Genomic DNA, 17,364 nt, shown 5'->3' on the forward strand with positions numbered 1-17,364 from the left:
TGCATTCTTAGCATCAAATTATCAGGCTATAATTATTCACAATGGTACTTGCTTCTGTTTCGATCACACCCTTAGAGCTTATCTAACCGATCGCCAATATGGCTGTAGAGGAGAAAATTTGCGCCGGTAACAGCCGAAGCCGACTACCGCCGAAGCCGGCGGTAGAGAACTCTTCTGGCTCATTACAAAAAATAATATTTGCCATGTACATAGTTGTTGATCCTTCACCTTGCAGTCTAAAACCTGCAAAACACATTGGAAAAGAGTAGTAAATCAAGATGCACACTGACATCGCAAGAAATAACCACATTGCAACAAATCAAGTATGCAGTTTCATTTAAAACATTGTTGCACTTTCCAATCTCACGCACGTCATGAAAGCCGAATATCAAACAGCAACTGGAACATGAATCCATGGAGTAACTCAAACTTGAAAACAAAACCAAAACAAAACACAGATTCAAAATTAATCCCAGCATATTAGGCACTTGTTCGAAGGAGCTGAATATAATATGCATACGCTAAACAGAGGAATACAGAAACACATAAAAATCATAACCATTCAGTCAATTTAACTGACGAAAGAAATGTCTGAACAGCTTTAAGTTCACAAGTGAATTTATATTTGACAAAAAGAAATGTTCACAGATGGACAGAACTCTATACTGGCAGCAAACTGAACCTCTACACTGACAGCGTCACTGAAATCCGCTGACACTCGTTGAAGTAAAACTAAAAAAAGCAGACACTCATCTATACAAGCTAATCTACTGCATGAATCGTGCTCAAATATGCAGAAGAAACCCCAAAATGGACGAAAGTTATATCCTGAACAGTCAAGAAATGGACGAAAGTTATAATCCAAGTTCTCACGTCAACCCCAAAATTTTGGCGTACCCTAGTGAGACACACAGTAATGTTAATTTGGGTTTGATTAACATATCCCTTGTCCTAATCACAACAGCCAAATCAAAGCACCTTTACTTTTGCCAAGAATAAGAGAGGCGTTTTTATTTGTTCTAAGCTAACCGATGAAATATTTCAAATGTTACAAGGATAAATATATATGACGGCTGAGGGGAATGTATCCACAGCATGGAGAATTCGCTTGATGATAAACTCCTTGAACTCTTACTAGAATCATAACGTGCGTGCATATTACAGAGGATCATACACACAGTACACTAGATTTTCTCGATCAGTAAACTGTCAGCCAGGTTTAATAACTTCACCAGTTTACCATAATCTGGGTTAATGTGCCGGCCAGAGCCTTGCACAGGTAGTTGAATCCTTGGCTTCTTTCTCATCTCGTTTTGTTTTTGTATCAGACTGAATAATTCCGCTAAAAAAGATATTAATTGAAAAGATTGGTGTAGTTGTACCAGTCAATACTCATGTCACAGATCCCATGGTTCATGAAACAAGAACACAGACAACAGGGGAGGATCTCGAGTGACATACCTTGGAGATGATCTTGGGCAGTGATTTCTACAGATGCCAGGGATCCTTTGTTCTTGGAGGAGAGAATAGGGCACATCGACGATGTAGATCTTGCGGAAGTTGATAGCGACGAAACGCCGGCGGAAGTTGACGGTGGAGGAAGAACTCTCCGTCAACGATTCCAGCAGGGCAGTCCGGATTTGGAGATGGCGGCGGCGCCGCCATCAACCCCACCATCAAGAACTGCGAGCGGGTCCTCCGAGACGGGTGTGAGTCGGAAGAGGAGGCCGGGGCATCTCCCGTGTGCCGGCGCCGGCGCCGGCGGCGTGGAGGCGGTGGTCAACGAGGGTCGGGGGAGAGACGGAGTGTGCGCAAACTGATGGTTGCGGGCTAATGCGGTACTGCGGGCTGCTAGCGGGCCGAGCGGCGTGACCGCTCTATCCCGCTACTATCGACGCGGTCGGCCCAGCGGCGCCGCGCGGGCGTTTTTTGCGGGGCGGCCTAGCGGCGTGGCGGGTCATCCCGCACCACTTGCAACCTTAGTTCTGCGTCGGGTTTTTTCGGTTCCAGTCATGTTGGTTCTTTTCGGTTTTTGGTTCTTTCGGTTTTTTTCATTTCCTTTAAATATTTTACTAAAAACATAAACATTTTTAAAATTTAAATTTTGTTCTGTTTTGAAATTTGCTCAGTTTTGAAATTCTGCTGACATTCGAAATTTGTTCGAATTCAAATTTTGTTCTGTTTTGAAATTTGCTCAGTTTCAAAATTTGCTCAAATTCAAATTTTGTTCTATTTTGAAATTTGCCCAGTTTCAAAATTTGATCAAATTCAAATTTTGCTCTATTTTAAAATTTGCTCTGTTTTGAAATTCTGTTCAGTTTTGAAATTTATTTCGAATTCAAATTTTGTTCTATTTTGAAATTTGCTCAGTTTCCGTTGGAATTTGTTCAAATTAGAAAAAGGTGCAATTCTTGCGGAAAGAGATTCGAACTCGGGCCTCTGTATTGGTCAAGCGGAGCTGAAGCCACTGGATTGTTGCTCATATGTTGGTGCATACCGGAGAAAGCTTCTACTACCTCCATCCTAAAGCTTAAGACCTATATTTTTTTAGAAAGTCAAACTATATCAAGTTTGATCAAGTTTTTATCAAAAATTATTAACATGAAAAGTATAAAATTAATATCATTAGATAGATAATGAAATATATTTTCATATGGCATCTACAAAATATCATATTTGTTCATAGATTCTTCTAAAGTTTGATCAAACTTTACTTCGTTTGAATTTTCAAAAAAAAAGTCTTAAGCCTTGTGATGGAGGTAGTATTTATTTTCGGTGATCGAATGAATTAATGGGCCAGCCCACCACGAAGGGGGCGCGGGGAGCAGTGCATGTGGTAGTTAATCAAGCGGCCTATAGGCGCGCCCGCTTACATGGGCTGCACCAGGGTGGCTCATTTAAACGACCAGATTTACATGGGATAAATAATAAACCTTCAAAATTCATACATTTAGATAATGGTTTTGCAACGCCCACGTAGATGTAATCGTAAAATTTCATCCCCAGTACTGCCATCATCATGCTAACATGAATCTTATTATGACGATCACACATTTTAGACATCTATGGTCAAGGCTCTAGCATGGAGAAGCCTGAATAGTATCATCACGTGGTTAGTAACGCCTTTACAAGTGACAAGCATGTATGGCATCCCCGTAAGGACTAAAGGTTATGGTAAAGGTCGTTTAGGGAAAATAACAAGATATACAATGGATGTTATTGACCATGAGATCTAATCGTTCCGACAAGGTCAACTTTAAGTTCTGAGATTTCGCTAACTAGCTATGAGAGGGGAAATTTTGAATATATGTTGAACTATATGATATCACTGAAAAACAAGAATGCACAGTCGAGGTTGGACTACCAGGCCTTTGGCTTGTCATGGTCTTTGCCAACCCTTTCATAGTTTTAACAAGTAAAAACACGCATATCCGGTTCCATATACCAGATGATTAGTTTGAGTGTCGTGTACTAGGTTTCCATCTACGAGTCCTAACCATTTTCGGAAAAATGAAATCATTTCAAGTGCATATATTGCGATACATGTTGTGTACTTCCAAAATTAATATTAAAAAGGGATTGTGTGTGGCCTAACAAATAGTACGAGCGAACAGTATATAGTGCATGATACAATTCACTTTTTTTTTCTTTTCCCACAAGTCATATCAGTGGCGGAGCTAGATGAGAATATCTAGGGCAAAAGAAAAAATTAAAGGTTGGGCTTGCAAATGACTATTTTGTTTGAACTGACGATTTGCCACGGAGCCATATAGTCATGCAAATTTAGAAAAAAGTTAGATATCCTTTTGTGGACGGAGGAAGTACAAGCGATGCGTGAATGGTTCCTGAATCCTGATGCAACTCACTTATTTTTTTCCCTTTTTTACCACAAGTCATATACTCATATAGTCACATTTCTAGATGCAATTTTGTATATAGGTGCAAGGCACAACATTACCATATTCCTTCACATGTTTTTCATATTTTGTTTTTGAAAACTTGGACCCGCATGCCATGTGGCTTCTGCTCAGTCCACTTATAAGTTTCAGTTTAGACGATGTCCACCGACAAGTTACTAGAGAAGAGTGATTGGAAACAGAAATTACTAGATTTTTTTCCCGGTTAACTCGTTTTCGGGTCTCACATTAGACATCTACAGGCACTGAAATTTCACGCTAAATCGCCGATTGAGCTGAGGTTGCATAAAGTCAGAGATCCTAGCTTAGACACAGCACAGCTCGATCTGCGGATAGCAAAGCTGACGTGCGTCTGCAGACACCAAGGCTGTGCCTTGAAGAATGTCCATGTCCGATGGGTTGTGTAATCGCCGCCTAACTAACTAATCGTCTACTCCTGGTAGTTAATCTGCTGAACAACCTAGTAACCTGCTCCCAGCGACTGGGGCCATCATACGACGGAGACCGGTCGATCCCCCCGTCGCCGTCGTGGGGATGTTCGACGCCGACCGCGCGGTTGGACGTTGCGCCGCCAGCCATGTGCCGCGCGGTGCACGCGTGCACCTACGTGCGTACCTACTGATGATGATTAGGGGGGCCGTGCCCGGTGATGCTGCCGCGTCAGGCCAGTTAACGATCCATGTGTACCCATTGTTTGCTACGTGCCTGGTTATCTGCCGGTTCGTGGCGATTGTGGTCGTTCAGGCTTTGTTTTACGATACAGATTGGACAGGCTCGAGATGCTTAGCAAAACGCCCTAAAAAAATATGAAGACATTGTAGACAGATAGGGAAAATTCCATGATCGATCTCTCCATTCTGCCGACACACGTTTGGGTAAATATATTGATCATCAACTTCAGCGCCTACAGCATATATAGTGCACCACTTAGAGCGATCAACGCATGGACTGTAGTGGCAAAGAAGGTTTGGCATTGGTCTCTTTCAGACGAAATTGGAGGTTTCCGGAGCAAGGTCATCAATGATGAAGAGTGTGTTGATAGGCGATTTGAGAACGAAAGGTTCTGCTGCATATACTGTCATTTGTTCCTTAACACTGTACTCCATCCGGTTGGTTGGTTTCTAGTTGAATTCGGAAATAGACAAATAGTGTCATTTGATTTTTATTTTGTTGAATGATGAGTGTGAACAGCTAATATGATAGACAAATGGATGGCTCAGTTACGCATAACCTGGTCGGTATTGGCTATGGCATGCTATATCAAGCTAGTTGTGGGATTATATTTTGCGGAAAGAGCCTGAAAGGTAAGGCAATTACAACAAAGCCCACACTTTTACACAAAGTTTCTTGCAAGAACACTGAGAGAAACACGATTAGGTCCTTCTCCACCGCACAAACGACTCAAACCCGATGCCCGAGCCAACTCCACCGTCGCAGGGAATGAACCACTTGAGGCGACGTCGTGTGAAATTCTCGAATGGAGTTGAAGATCCTCCACAATGGCTTTTCAGCTAGAGGAGGGTGAAGCCATCGTGGCTTAGGAGTGCCACCCCTTCGGCCTGAAGAAGCAAAAGCAAGACGGGCGATGTCGTAGCAGGTCCCCTGTATGGAGCTCCTGGGAGAAACAAGAGCAAGATAACACCACCATGCAGATCGATGCAGAATGCCACCCCACCATTTCCTTCCTCAATCTCCTCCATGGGGGAAGAAAAATTGAAGAACAACACCTACCATCCCGCTCCACAACCAGGGGCCTCCATATCCAGATATGGAGAGCATAGCATGGGCTTATTAGGGGAGGGGCTATTGACATAACCCTTCTCCACCTCCATGTGCCAGTGGCATCGCTCGGAAGAATAGTTTCGCCACTTCCGAGCGTTATGCACCTACGCAAGGGACGAACTCTAGGACGGCATGCCGCCCAAACGCCAGTAGGACAAACACAAACATGCATAACCCTAACTCAAGAAGACCTACACCTAAATTGTACAGGATGATGTCGGCCTCATCTCCCTCTTTGTCTCCGGTCGGTGATGCCTCTGAAGAGGATGGGGGAAAGGAGCCGAGGTGGAGTGGTGGACCTCCAAAACTTGAAGAAGACGGAGAAAGTGAAGGGAGAAATGAGATCCCACTTGTCATTTTGTTGAAACTTAGGTACTCCCTCATTTTTATTTACCTCATGTTCTAGGATTAGTCAAAGTCATTTTTCTGTAAAATTGAATAATTAATATAAAAGGAATACAAAGATTTCTTATAGAAAATGCATATAATATACAAAAATATAGTTACGGTCAATTATAATACACTAGTTTTATGCTTCCTCCGTCTCAAAAAAATAGGTTGTATAGTTTGTGACGTGAAAATTAAGAAATCGCACACGGAGAGAAAGTTATATTTTTTGTGGGCGAGATTGCTCCTAACTAATTGACGTGAGAAAATAGAGGAGTTTGCATTAGAAAATAAAACATAGCCAAAACCCTAAAAAATTCTCCACACGAGTGATGCAACGTAATATACCTTTAAAAAAAAATTAAAACTGTATGGCTTATATGAAGAAGCGGATAAAGTATTATAAATGTTGATATTTTTATAGATATTCGATTAAATTTTACTAATTTTAACTTTAACTAAACACATAATACGAGATAACTGTGAACGTTTTGACTCTGCCGATGTTGTGTGCCCGAATCCGACACAACGAAGACTCTGAGGTCCGTGCCCACACATGCGCATGGATTCGGCACTTCACTTGGTAGTCAAATACTCTATGCAACGTGTGTACAGAAGACAATATACGTACCTACTCTGCGAGAACAGGTATACGGATCTCTTCTGCACCACTGCAGTCCACACGGGCAGCATAAATAAAAAATTAATAAAGCAAATCGAAATAAAGGAACAGACGTCTGTGTCACATCGTCATAAACCGACAAACGGGCCCCATGTAACTGACCCATGCACGGCTCATTCCAGCCCCGCACGTGCGGGGGCAGCCTTATCTTTCAACACCCCACGGGATCCTCTGCAGCCAAGGATTCAGTCGCTGCTCACCCAAAAAAGAAAATATACTTCCTCCGTCCCAGTTCATACAGCTTGCACGTTCTCTAGGTCGTAAGTTTGACCATGATAATACAAGGGATATATTACAAAATATATATCATTAAAAAGCTTAGATGTTCTACTTTCCAATGATATAATTTTTGTGGTGTAAAATTATTACTATGTTGGCTAAATTGGTAACCTAGAAATACGTGCAAGCCGTATGAACTGGGAAGGAGGTAGTACCGTCGCTCCTCAACTCTTATGGCTGTTGCTTCGAAGGGCGTTGGGGAAATCCCGGAATTTTGGGATGAGAAATTCAGAAATAAAATATTGCGGGTTTCACAAAATGGCACCCGAAAATGCATCATAGTATTTGATTCCCGACTACTCATGTTCGGGATCAGGAATTCCTGAATAGCCTGAAATTACAACCTAACCAAATAAATCAGCAAGAAGTAGTGTTGGAGGTGTAGTCCTTCAATCGACGCGTTGGAGGTGTGGCTCGTCGTCGCGAGGCAAGGCGGATGAAAGGCAGATGTGTCCCGTCGAGCATCAAGGATGACGAGGAAGTGTCGACGAGAAGAGGATCACGGGGAGGTGTCGACGAGGAGGCGGCGCAGACGACATCGGCAAGCGACGGTGGACGGCGAGTGAGGTTGTGGCGAGCGGTGGCGGTCGTCAGCTGCGTTGTGGTGAGCGGAGGCCGGCAGGCGAGGTTGTTTTGAGCGGCGGCAGTTGGCGAGTGGCGGCAGGTGGTCTGGTTTTTCAAGTTAGGGATAAACAGTCGGGGATTTTGGGTCCGGGATCCAGGTTTTATACCTGAAGTGAGCTCTGATTCTGGCAAATATGTTTGTTGAACTACATTTGTGTACCTGTAAAAGCCCTACTCCTCGCCGTGCCAAGCTCAAACTTTTCAGCTGTTCAAATTTTTCCAAGGCAAGCTCAGGTTTGTATATTTTGATCTGCAGTTTTGCTAATCAACTTCACGCAGAAGATCCCGCCGCAACCGCAGCCCAGCTGTACCGATGGCACTGTCGTAAATAACCGCAAACCACGAGCCTCCTCCCCGCGCCCGCAAAACCACACGCCGTTAAGCCCCGCCGGTGACGGCTCCTTTATTACGCCCAGGCGCGCCCCTCTCTCTCCCTTTCTGCAGCCACGCTGTGAGTTCCTTCGTATCGTAACGCCTCCCTCCCATCACTCACTCACCAAGAAACGCTCGCAAGCCAGAGTGAGAGAGAGCAACCGCACGGAGATGAAGGCGGAGAAGGCAGCGGCGGCGGTGGCCGTGGCCATGGCCGCCGTAGGCGGGGACGAGTGGCGGTGCAGGAGGCACCCGGCGGCGAGATCCGGCGGCGGGGTGTGCCCGTACTGCCTCCGCGACCGGCTGCTGCGCCTCTGCCCGACCTGTGCCCGCGTGCGGCCCTGCCCCTGCGCGTCCGCGCCCGTCTCCGCGTGCGCCGCCTCACCGTCCTCCTCCTCCTCGGCGTCCGGCGACGCCGTCGGCCGCGTGCACAGCCTCATCGAGCGGGAGCACCGCATCGCGCGGTCCCGGTCCGTCGCCGCCTCCTCCTCCGCCGCGATGGGCTCCGTCGCCACCGGCGGCGTCGGTGGCGGGAGGCGGAAGGCGCGGGTTTGGGGGTGGACGCCGTTCTGGAGGGCTTCGGCGGCGAAGGAGGCGGAGCTGGACGACGAGGAGGACAGGCTGGGGCTGGCGCGGTCCAGCTCGGTCTCCGCGACGGCCGTGGAGGCGAAGGCCGTCGCGGCCAAGGCGGCGGCGGCCAAGGCGCGGTGGGGCTGGCACTTCCCGAGCCCCATGAAGGCGTTCCGGCACCGGCGGTCGTCGGCGAGCCTGCCGGAGCGGGGCTGAGATTCCCCACTAGTGGTGGGATCTTGCTGCTTTTAGGAGGTGATTATAACTACAGTAGTTCTTTATCGAAAAAAAAGTTAAGTATATGGGGGCGCATTAGAGGAGGAGGAACCTTTTTCTTTCGCTTTTGTGGCTGGCTGGCTCGCGTGCTAATGTTGCGATGATGATTAAGGTACTAGACTAAACCCCTGCAAAGCCTGTGGTGTGTTTGTACTGCTACCCTGTACCGTCAAATCAAATTGGACATTTTAAGCTCCCCGATTTGATCTGCACGGCACTGATTTCTTTCAGTACTACTATGCTTGAATCTGCATTTGAAGTTTCATCCTTGCTGGTTTCCATGGCAGCACGATTAAAGTCGTCGGCGGATCGGTGTTCATTGCTCCTTTTATGAAGAGGTTTTTATTTGCAAGTCAAAAAAAAAGGTTTTTATTTGTGGAGTAGGAGTGCTAGTACTAGGTGAAGTACGTGAGCGGATAGATTAGCTTGTGTGCCGCGCACCCTTTGTAGTCGTGCTACTTTGGGTGGAGCAGGTTTCGGACGAATAGGCACACGCGTCATGTTCTTGGCTCGCCGACATGTGGGCACGTACGCATCTCCACTTCTTCTTCACGCGTGCCTACGTTGGAAACTGGGAAGAAGGAGCCTCCACGGATGACGACCCATTCAGCTAGGACTCATGTAAAATAGCGAAAAGCGCGCTCGGGAGCACAAATGCTCTTGGTTTTTAAGAAACATATATTTCTACAATTTTAGAAAATCTGAAATTAAATATGCACATACATATAAACATTCTGACAAAAGTCTAAATTTTCCATCCCTCTATAGCTATACACAACCACAAATTTGTTATTTTTCCCTAGCTCAAAATACAACGCAAATTCTACCAAAATTTGCACGAGTAATCAGAACATATATATGTATTTGTGGAATGAAATTTATGATTTTTTTGAAACATAAAAGTATGATTTTGAAATATTATAAAAACCAGGAGCACTAGTGCTGGGGTGCACCAAATCTGCACTCGTAAAATAGGGCATTAAAAACAGGAGTCCTATAACTTTTACATCACCAAAGAGTGTCTTTTTTACATCACCTCTTCAGTTGTGGGTTTACAAGACTATGTATTTTAGGGCACAAGTGGATTAGATGATGCGTTTTAGGGCGAGGAACCATTTGAACACTTCAAATTCGACATTTCAAACTTAGAATTTAACATTTTTGCATCGATTTAACACTATGAACACTTCAAATATCGATTGAACACTTGAAGTATCAGTTATACACTAGAGACATTGACCCAACACTACGGACACTTCAAACATCGATTTAAACTTTGACGTTTGTTGTGGTGTCTTCTTCGTTGTTGAAGCTATTCCAGAAGTCGGGGTCCAACAAAGAGGAGGACTCCAACATGATTTTGACACCCGAGGAGGCAACCTGTGTCTCCGTTGCTATCTTCTTATTCATATGGTCACTCCATCTGCGCCTACATGAGCGTCGGTTGCTCTCTGCCCAGCCTTGGCATGGCCTCGTCGTCAGCCTCCTTCTCCTGTTGGTGGGCCAGAAGCTGGCGGCACGCTTGGCGATCGTCCTTCTTCTGACCATCCGTAGTTTTGGCGCGAGGAACTCAGCTTCGACACGGCTCTATACCTCGGGGAAGTTCATCTCCGGCCTTGGCCGGCGGAACCTTCATGTGCCGGGAGGTCCGCCATCTCGAAAGTCCCGAGCCACCAATGCCGAAAAACCCGGTCAAGCTCTTCGATTGTCGGTGGCGCGAAGGCATCCCGATTCGGCTCGAACCTAGGGGGAGGGGGTGCAAACTCGATGATTATTTGGTGGGGTGGTAGCGGAGCAACGGGTATATGCTGACGGAGCGGAGAGGAACGACCAGGGGTAGGGGGATTTTAGCTGGCAGTTGGCTTCGCACGCGGGAGAAATATTATATGGCAACTGTGGTGGTGATGTATATTTGCATCACTAGGGATGGAAATGTTGAGTGCTGCCCTAAAAAAATTACTACATCCCAAAACGGTTTAGGACATCTGTTGGAGACCATTTCTTTTTTCGTCGTGTGATGTAAAGGTTTTTTGAACATCTATCTAGTTTTGCATAGAGGTTCTTCGAGCAGCGGGCGATCAGCACTGGCTCATGGGTTGATGCGTCACCAGTTCGCGTCGAAATCGAGCTCGCTGTTGGCGCCGATGAGGGCAATCATTAGCCAACAGCTCGAGCTTTGTCCCTGGAATATTTCCGAGAAGATTGCAGTTCTCCCGAACCCGAAAGGCCGAAAGGCAGTGTTCCTCACTTCACTACTACTACTATCGGTACGCAGCGCCGCGATATTCTTCCTTCTGTTTACCAATCAGTGAGAGCAGAGCAGCGTTCGTCGTCGCAAGCGTCCGAGAGCGAGAACTCTCCCGGTCGACACCCGGTTGCCCACGTCCCGTCCGGTTGGCGCCACGTCGTCGTCATCCCCGAGTGTGGACGTGCGGCGGAAGCGCGTCGACTTGCCCGCGTCGCGACGAGGCCTTGCTCCCCGTGTGCACCCCCGTTGGATTCTTGCCATACGTACTATCCTATCGTATACGAGCGAGAGCTTTTCCCTGCTGTTCGAGCGGACCCGGATAAGTTCACTGGTGCACAGCAGTCCGGTGAGCTTAACGTTACGGTCGTGTGGTTCACAATCGGATGCCCGTCGGTACTGTCATGTAAACAATTAAATTTAAATACCATATATCATTTCTCTAGTGCGGGAAATGCAACCTGCCATGCATTGCCATGGCTGAAAAGTTGCTCTCCAAACGTCATCGTGCCGACAACACGTTAAGGCATAAACCATCGGTTCTAGACTTCTAGGTTACATCCTAGCTGCGCCGGCACCAACGGCAGTCTTATTGGGGGACGCTCCTGATAGGCCAGTCATAGGTGCCGACGCATCTAAAATGGTTGATCTAGCTCTGCTAAGAGCGTAATTCTAGAGATGTCGGAATAAATACTCTAACCTAGAACCGATGGTTTGTGACTTAATAGGCGGGCGGGCTCGACACTTTCGATAAAAAAAATACATACATATTTGATCCAACATACTTTCATATAATATTTTAGATAAATACATCCGAACTTAGATAAATGCTAGATTTTTTGAGCCACAAATATCAACATCATTCTTCGCAAACTTGTTTGATCTTCTTCATTTTTCGTTCTTCACATTATTGGCTATCAAGAAATCAAACAACATGTATTTCAGCCTCTACTTCTCCTAATTCAGTTCTTCACTTTTTCTCTTCTGGTTTCTTCTTCCCCTCTCTAAGCAAGTTATTCTCCTTCTTCATCTTTCCAAAATCGCAGCTTGCTCCTCACGGCCCTCTTTCAAGTTTGACATGTTCTACTCTATCACATGGCTACCAGTGGATCCACTGCTTTACATCTCCTAATAAGTTGCTGTATTTTTATTGACCTTATTCTTCACATTTTAGTTTTTCTTGTGTGATTTGCGGTGTTGATATTTTCATACATGCCCCATAAAGTAGATAGTGCATGTTGCAGTGTTGCTGGCTAATTGACATCAGCCCAACATACTAATTCAAAGTGCATGACGTGCTACATATATAAATTATGAACACTATAATTGAGCAAATCATATTATCAATGCATCACATAGTACTACCAAGTGTAAATTTAATAAAATTTAGCAAATGACACTAGTACTCACATTATCAAAAGGCGACGATGGGAACGCAGAGACAGCGAAGTGGAGTTTTCCGAGATACAAACGGCCAGACCAAAGCAGTGATGGCTCCAAAATAACGGCGCGAGCGAAAGCCGATGCAGAGGGGAGCGTGATACCGGTGGTCCATAGACGGCGTGGAGATGTCGGTGAGTGCAAACGTGGTGCGGTGGCGGTGGTTTTGTGGGCGATTCGTGGGGAGGAGGCGAGCGCACGTGAGTGAAGAGCGATGATTGGGATGTGTGGGATGTTACTATGTGAAACCAGTGCGTATGTAAACGACATGGCGTGAGTGTCGGCACCCCTAAGCCCTATGGGTCGAGGCCGGCGTGCGAGTGTCAGGCAAAGTTTTGGGCCGTACCTAGTGACGGCAGAGATTTGGGGACATCGGTGTAAGCCCATTTTCGACGGAGCACCACTATAGTCCTATTGGGGAGATGGGGTGCATTTGGGGGCGCCGATGAAGATTGTTTTAGGCCGTGTACAATGCAGAATGCTTAGGGAGATGCTTTGGAAAATAGACCATTTCCTTAAGCACTTGCCTAGTTTGACATCTTCGTTGCATAAGTAAGCACGATTACTTACGCAAAACTGGTTTATTTTTCTGAACATCTCGGTAAGCACATTGCAAATGTACATGCCCTATGTGTTGTCTAGGTGGATGCATCGACCAACCATAACTGACCGTAGCCATCACTGCCTTATTCTACACATTTTAGTGTTTCTTCTGTGATTTGCGGTGTTGTTATTTTCATACATGCCCCATAAAGTAGATAGTGCATGTTGCAGTGTTGCTGGCTAATTGACATCAGCCCAACATACTAATTCAAAGTGCATGACGTGCTACATATATAAATTATGAACACTATAATTGAGCAAATCATATTATCAATGCATCGCATAGTACTACCAAGTGTAAATTTAATAAAATTTAGCAAATGACACTAGTACTCACATTATCAAAAGGCGACGATGGGAAAGCGGAGACGGCGAAGTGGACTTTTCCGAGATACAAACGGCCAGACCAAAGCAGTGATGGCTCCAAAATAACGGCGCGAGCGACAGCCGATGCAGAGGGGAGCGTGATACCGGTGGTCCATAGACGGCGTGGAGATGTCGGTGAGTGCAAACGTGGTGCGGTGGCGGTGGTTTTGTGGGCGATTCGTGTGGAGGAGGCGAGCGCACGTGAGTGAAGAGCGATGATTGGGATGTGTGGGATGCTACTATGTGAAACCAGTGCGTATGTAAACGACATTTTTTCGATAAAGGATGCTTTATTACTTTTGGAAAAGCAATTACATCCAGCCTCTGCATAACCAGGATGCACACAGCTGTTCAAAATGTCTGGAATCCAAAAATATAAAAACTAGGCGAAATACATATCGGAACGATGAATCATAAAACGCCTATGGTGTGGGTGGTGCTGCAATCCGTAGACTATGCTGCCACCCATGTAGGGAAAAAGTATCCCTCGCCGTAGCCTCCAACCGTGTACAGACCTCCGTAAATAGGTCTCGGTTCTCCATCCGCTGAAGAGGTAACCACAAACGGAGAATACATGTATATCTGTAGATGACATGCAACAAAGAAAAAAAATTATCGTTAAAAATCTTGTCATTTCTACTTAGCCAGAGTGCCCAGATAACTGCTAGCGCCCCCACCCTAAGAAGCAACTTAAACCTTGAATCGATACCGTGGAGCCAGTTGCCAAAGACATTGGCTACACTAGTCGGAGGATACAGGGTAGATGCGACTTGGATGACTGACCAAATAGATCTCGCAAAATGGCACTGGAAAAAAAGGTGTTTAATAGTTTCGTCTTGTTGACAAAAAAACACACCTAGCACTTCCATGCCAATTCCGCTTGACAAGATTATCTTTGGTAAGAATAACTCCGCGACGAAGATACCATCCAAAAAAAATTATTTTTAATGGTATTTTCATCTTCCAGATTTTCTTATTATTATCAACCGGTATATCAGAATGAAGAATCGCATTGTATAAAGATTTGACTGAGAAAGTGCCATCTACATGAAGATTCCATCTAAATTCATCCGGTTCAGTTGATAATTGAATATCTCCCAACCGTTGAATTAAAGCATTCCATGCCAGAAGCCTTTGTCCAAGTAAAACCCGTCTGAACGTCACATTCGGAGGTGAGGTAGCCATTACTGTGACAATGGTATCACCTTTGCGACGAACAATACTATACAAGGCAGGATACTGCTCACTCAAGGAAGCATTGTCTAACCAGACATCTTCCCAGAATCGTATATGTTCTCCATTCTTAATAGAGAAAGTACCATGGCGAAAGAATACATTCTTTGTCGCCATGAGACTAGCCCAGAAGTGAGAATCCCCAGGTTTCCAAACCACTTGGGATAGCGCCTTCGAGCCAATATACTTTCTACGAAGAATAGTTTGCCAAATCTCATCCTCAGTAAGAAGCTTAAAAAGCCATTTACCCAGCAGAGCTGAGTTCTTGACCTCTAGGTCATGAACTCCCAGTCCGCCTTGATCTTTGGGACTACAAACTACGCTCCATTTAACCAGTCGATATTTCTTTTTCTCGCTGTCCCCTTGCCAAAAGAATCTGGATCGATAATAATCGAGTTTATGCAGAATTCCTTTTGGCAGCAGGAAGAATGATAACATATACAGTACCATATTTGTCAGTACTAAATTAATGAGAACCAATCTCCCTCCGAGGGACAACAATTTACCCTTCCAACTACTAAGGCATTTTTGTAATCTTTCTTCCACAATTTTCCATTCAGCAATTGTAAGTCTCCGATAATGAATCGGAATACCCAAATAGCGAATAGGAAATTGGCCTTGCCCACAACCAAACAACTATGTATATAGAGTCATATCGTTTTGGGCATCACTGAAACAGAACAATTCACTTTTATGGAAATTGATTTTCAATCCCGACAACTGCTCAAAAGCCGCCAAAATTAATTTGACATTGCGAGCTTTTTCAAGATCATGATCCATAAAAAGAATTGTATCGTCGGCATATTGAAGGATAGATAAACCCCCATCAACCAAATGTGGGATCACACCTTCAATCTGGCCATCAGACTTGGCCCGCTCTATGAGTATCGCCAACATATCCGCTACAATGTTAAACAACATCGGTGATAACGGATCCCCTTGGCGTAACCCTTTTCGTGTTTGGAAATAGTGGCCGGTGTCATCATTAACCCGGATAGCCACACTACCTCCATACACAAAATCATAAATTAGAGCGCGCCACTCTGGAGAAAAACCTTTCATCCTAAGTGTCTGTCATGGAAAAGACCACTTGACCTTGTCATACGCCTTTTCGAAATCTAATTTTAAAATGACCCCATTTAATTTCTTAGAATGCATCTCATGTACCGTCTCGTGCAACACTGCCACTCCATCAAGGATATTCCTTCCTTGCATAAAAGCGGTCCTGTGATGGTTGAACGACATGATCCGCAACCGTATTAAGTCTAATGGTGGCCACTTTCGTGAAAATCTTGAAACTGACGTTTAATAGGCAGATAGGTCTATATTGTTGAATCCTTTCTGCCTCATTAACCTTCGGTAACAAAATTACTTTACCAAAATTTAGACAAAATAATTCTTGTTGTCCTGTGTGAAGATCACTGAGCAAATCTAGAAGGTCCGATTTAATAGTATCCCAAAAGGTTTGATAAAACTCCGCTGGAAAACCATCTGGACCCGGTGCTTTATTACATTCCATTTGGAAAATTGCCTTCTGAACCTCATCCTCAGAATAAGGTGCGGTTAGTAGGCCATTTTCTTCCATAGAAACTTGAGGTATGTCATCCGTTAAGTCCTCGTTAAGAGAAAAAAAGATTTTCTCCGGAGGACCAAACAGGTCTTTATAATAATTAGTAATGTAAGATTTGAGTTGCTCGTGGCCTTCAATCACCCCTTAATCTTGGATAAGAGAATGAATACGCTTTTTCCGATGTCTGCCATTGGCTAATCCATGATAATATTGCGTATTCGAATCACCTTCCAAAATGAATTGGGCTTTGGATCTTTGATACCATTTGAGTTCCTCTTCGCGAAGAAAACTCGCCATTTGTGCATTGGATTGATTCTTAAGATCAATCTCTTGCGTGGACAGCGGTCTCACTTCCGCTACGGCCTCAAGATCATCAATCACTTTTGACAAGCGAGTCTTCTCTTTTTTCAGAATACCAGCCATATGAGCAGCCCAACCAGAGAGATGTTTGCGCATAGCACGCATCTTAATATTCCATCTCAATATTGGCGAACTACCCCGGACTGGTCTTTCCCAAACCGTCTTAACCATCTCATGAAAACCCTCACGATGTAACCAGCCAAGTTCAAATTTGAACGGCCGCTTACAAACAGATCGAGGATTCCCAGTGGTTAACAGGATAGGAGCATGGTCAGACAGTTTTTCAATACGTTCTAGTGCACAGACGGACACCATAGGATATTTGTGTTCCCATTCGGTATCCATCAACACGCGATCTAGTTTCTCGTATGTGGGTTCACGTAAACTGTTGGCCCAAGTAAACTGTCGACCGGACATGAAAACCTCTCTTAAGTCTAAGCTATCAATGACAGCATTAAACAAGAAAGGCCAATGTCCATCGAAAATGCCTTTGCTTTTCTCATGAGGAAATCTCAGCAAATTGAAATCCCCTCCGATTAAAATCGGGTGCGGATTATCTTTTGCAAGATTTACCAACTCACGTAAAAAGTCAGCCTTAAAGACGTCTTGGGCAGCACCATACACAGCGACTGATGACCCACAAGTATAGGGGATCGCA

General features: G+C 45.0%; 1 protein-coding gene across 1 annotated transcript; it reads left to right on the plus strand.

Annotated features, from left to right (window-relative positions):
* Window positions 1-8,082: 8,082 nt before the first annotated feature.
* On the plus strand, window positions 8,083-9,154 carry LOC124688093. The gene has a single exon (XM_047221810.1). The coding sequence runs from the start codon at window positions 8,215-8,217 to the stop codon at window positions 8,827-8,829; it is 615 nt and encodes a 204-aa protein (XP_047077766.1). The 5' UTR covers window positions 8,083-8,214; the 3' UTR covers window positions 8,830-9,154.
* Window positions 9,155-17,364: the final 8,210 nt, after the last annotated feature.

Source organism: Lolium rigidum, chromosome 2 (assembly GCF_022539505.1).
Source record: "Lolium rigidum isolate FL_2022 chromosome 2, APGP_CSIRO_Lrig_0.1, whole genome shotgun sequence".
NCBI lineage: Eukaryota > Viridiplantae > Streptophyta > Magnoliopsida > Poales > Poaceae > Lolium > Lolium rigidum.

Coding starts and splice junctions, on each gene's coding strand:
- LOC124688093 (XM_047221810.1), top strand. CDS start 8,215: ATGAAGGCGGAGAAGGCAGCGGCGGCGGTGGCCGTGGCCATGGCCGCC.